At 44.7% G+C, this 4,086-nt stretch overlaps 1 protein-coding gene across 1 annotated transcript in view; it reads left to right on the forward strand.

Moving 5' to 3' along the window:
* The first annotated feature begins 367 nt into the window (after positions 1-367).
* The window catches only part of MAPRE2 (microtubule associated protein RP/EB family member 2), a 115,287-nt gene continuing 111,568 nt past the window's right edge, over positions 368-4,086 (forward strand). Inside the window, exon 1 of the mRNA XM_042781632.1 lies at positions 368-486. Within this exon, the coding sequence (XP_042637566.1) occupies positions 368-486 (119 nt within the window). The remainder of the gene's footprint in view (positions 487-4,086) is intronic.

The raw sequence follows: 4,086 nt of genomic DNA on the forward strand, positions 1-4,086 counted from the left end.
GGCGGGGTGGCCTGGGGTTTTACATGCCAGATGTAGGCCTGCCCCAGTGCCTGCCTGAAGCTGCCGGCGTGGTCACGCCGCCGCCCTGCGCGAATAGTGGCGAGGTAATGAGTTAGCAGGTTGCCATGGGGACGAGGCCGTCCACGTGACCCGGGTGCTGCTGCCGGCGCTTTGACGTCAGCGGCCCGGAGGGCGGGGACCCGGGAGGGCGGGGCCAGAGCGGGAGCGGAGAGAAGGGAGTGAGCGAGCGAGCGAGCCAGGCGGCAGGCACCGTCCGCGCGAGGAGCAGGCGAGCGGGAAGACGCAGCCCACCTTCCTCACCGAGCCAGCCGAGAGCGGTTTTGTTTTCTATCTCGGGAGTGCGCCAATGCCTGGTCCGACCCAAACCCTGTCCCCAAATGGCGAGAACAACAACGACATCATCCAGGATAACGGGACCATCATTCCTTTCCGGAAGCATACAGTGCGCGGGGAACGTTCCTACAGGTAATGGGGCTGGCACCGGGAGCGGCGCCGGCCAGGGACGCGGCGGGGGCGCGCGGAAATCCGGGCCGTTACATAATGGAGCAAACCGCTGCTCCCGACCCAGGCTGCAGACGTGTACTCGTCAAGGCGGTGGTGATTCTTTCTATCTGTTTCCATGTGTCACGTTGGGTGTGCATTGAGGTTTCACGATTTCAGATGCCGTTTGCAACGGGCAGATGGAAAGCATTTTGTGAATAGGTTTGCTGCCTGCAAGGGTTCTCCCTCCATCTCTTGCACATTGATAAAAATGCATGCCTCCCACCCCCACCCCCCCTTCAAAGAGAGACAAGCTATAGCACTTCCTTTCCTCCTTCCCTTTTAGATTTTAAAGGAGCCATTAGGTAGCCGTGCCTAAAAACGGAAAATCAGGAGGATGGTGAGGAAGATGTTAGCGCTTGCCGTGGTGGGTGTGCAGGAAAGATGGAATCCTCTAGATTAAGCTGCAGTCAGTGATGTTAAACCGCCAGATTGATGGAGCTTTGTAAGAATTCTGTTCGCTGATTGGTGCAGGGATTGACAGCAGAGGTCACGGTGTCAGACATTCACCAAAATTTTCTCCATAGAACCTTAGGTTTATTAGAAAGAAACTATACTGTAATGAACCTGAAAAAAAAAAACAGGCGCTGTTAATGCATTTTCTTAGGAGGTTCTGGCCTCTGCATGGGTGGGGGAGCCCGCCCTTCTTATTTACAGTGGGAAGGTAATTCCTGGTATTTTATTGAGGTCTGATTTGAGGATGGGACTGATCTTGGTCCTTATATTGTGAGGCTTTTGATTAATGAGTTGGCCTGTACGCTTGGCATCATTTTTGCATTAACATATCTGGCAATATGTTCCAGTAGATAAGCTCATTAAAATTGTTTGCATTGTTTGATAACGATAACAATGTAATGGAGAATGCAGCTAGAGTCTTATGCAGCCCAAAGCCAGACTTCAAGGGAGACTGATAGCTTCGGTCATATTTCCTCTGAAGTTCTTTTGTACTCGGGTAGTTATTTTTAAACTGTTACCTTGATAACCACTAACAATGCTCTTGCTTTGAGGCAGAGCACGCAAACCTCTAAGGCGCATCCTCTCAACTAGTGATAACAGGAAATAACTCTTTTGATATCGCTTTCATCTAAACATTCAGAGGGTATTATGGGTAGAAAAATAATCTCTTGTGTATGAATATTGTGTATCATAAAATAGGACCAAAAGTACCCCCACTTCTTTTCTCTTTGACCAAATAAACTTACCCTTTGGGTACTCAAAAAACAAAACAAAAAAACCTTTACTCTGCCATTTCTGGCAGTTACATAAATACTTGGAGTTAATTTTGGCTGTGCCCCTGAGATCACCAAAAAACTCATACCATATGGTTCCAACTAATGTGTTGAATGGCATCCTTGCAGATTCCAAATGCTTGTTACTCCCTTAATACAAACCAAAAATTGGTCCACAACTTGTGGGATTCTTTGCCTTTTGTGGACCCGTGTGATAGGGCTGCTATGAGTCAGCATGGATTTGATGGCAATGGGATTTTTGGTGTGTGATGTAAAGTTGGGCCTCTTTTGCTTCTTTGCTCTTCCACCTATTTCCTCTGTGAACATCCCAAAGCCCAAAGTAGAATTAAAACCAAAAGGCAAACAAACCAACAAAAAACCTGAATTAGTTTTCATCCTCATTTATACCATTTTTATAGGCAATAAATTTGAACCCCTCATTTCCTAAATGATTTATGAATCCCTGCTATAGCGGTTCAAACCCACCAGCCATTCTGCAGAAAAAAGACAGGGCAGCCTACTTCCACAGAGACTTACTGCCTCAGAAACCGAAAGGAGGTTTCTATGAATCGACTCAATGGCAGTGAGTTTGTATTTTTGTTTTATGTGGATTATTGTTGTTGTTTTTGTTTGCCATCAAGTCAGACCGGACTCATAGTGACCCCTCCTTGGGTTTCCGAGGCAATGTCACTATGGAAGTAGATTGCCCAATCTTCCTTCCGAGGAGTTTCTGGTGGGTTTGAACCCCCAGCCTTCTGGTTAGCAGTCAAGTGCCTTAGGCACTATGCTACCAGAGCTCCTTTATGTGGATAGCAATTGCTTTTAAGAAAGAGTTGGAATTCTAACATAGGGGCCAAAGGAAGTTGCCTAGTTGAGTTTTATTACTTGAACCAACTTGAAATGTCAATGAAAATCATTTGGCAGAAAGGTAAAGTGTAAACACTACCTTTTGGTGATAAGTTATTGCTTTACAATGAAATTTGATTTCTCTCTTTAATTCAATTCATTTCTATTTCCTGAATCATATCTAGCTTTTTTTCTAAGTCCCTGTAATCAGTACCTGAAATGATGTAAAAAACAAAAGTGAATTTTAATAAAGATTTGACTGAACAAATACTTAAGTCACTAAGAGCATGATTATATTTTATGTAATAGGATTACTGGATGCTGTAGTGAAAGATGTCAGAGGTTAAATGGCATCCTAAATTGCATTTGTATTGTTTTATACAAAGGGTGCATGCAAAAACAGACACACTTGATGTTTCCCTTCTCTGCTTTTCTTTTAAAGAGGATGACCAGTGTAATATAACTACTGCTTATTTTCTCAAGGGATATAAGGAAAGGAAAATTGTGACACGATTTTTTTTTTTTGGTATCCAGGAAGCATTCCATCATTATTTTGGCATCCTGAGACTGGAATAATATAGCCATTGAATTGCTGGGGAAACTTGGAAGGTAATTTGAAAGGCAGAGTAGAGATTTGACCAAACAAAGTTTTACTTTAGCTGTAAGCTCAGCATTGTTGTTGCTGCTGTTGTTATGTTCCGTGAAGTTGGACCCAACTCATAATGACCCCTCCTTGGGTTTCTGAGGTGATATCAGTATGGAAGTAGATTGCCCTACCTTCCTTCTGAGGAGTGGCTGGTGAGTTTGAACTGCCAGCCTTCTGGTTAGCAGCCAAGTACCCTAGGCATTACGCTACTGGATTATGAGATATGTTTGGAAGTTCTCTTTGGAGTCCCATGTAGGGCCTCGTTGAGCCCAGAGCCCTGGGAAGATCAGGGTGAATTTTCTTCCTGGTTCCTTTACTGTCTGCTAGGAGCTCTGGTGACATGGTGCCTAAGGCATTTGACTGCTAACCAGAAGGTTGGCGGTTCAAACCCACCAGCTGCTCCACAGAAGGAAGACCGGGCAGTCTACCTTCGTAAAGATTTACCGCTTAGGAAACCCAATGGGGTCACCATGAATTGGAATTGACTTGATGGCAGTGGGTTTAGGTAGAATAGCAAGTCTTTTAGCTTTAGATTTTCCCCCCCACACATAAACATTTGCTTATAACATACAATGATGTTTAACCCCATTCAAATAGAGGTGTTTGTGAAGATAACTTTAAAATGTTTAAAACGAAATATCTTTTTTAAAAAAAAGGAACAGAACAAAAAAACAGTTGCGATTGACTTGATTCCCACTCATGGTGACCCTGGGAGCTCTGGTGGCATAGTGCCTAAGGCACTTGACTGCTAACCAGAAGGCTGGCGGTTCAAACCCACCAGCCACTCCTCGGAAGGAAGGTTGG

Source organism: Orycteropus afer, unplaced genomic scaffold (genome assembly GCF_000298275.1).
Source record: "Orycteropus afer afer isolate SDZICR_OR568_19922 unplaced genomic scaffold, OryAfe1.0 scaffold00141, whole genome shotgun sequence".
Taxonomy (NCBI): domain Eukaryota; kingdom Metazoa; phylum Chordata; class Mammalia; order Tubulidentata; family Orycteropodidae; genus Orycteropus; species Orycteropus afer.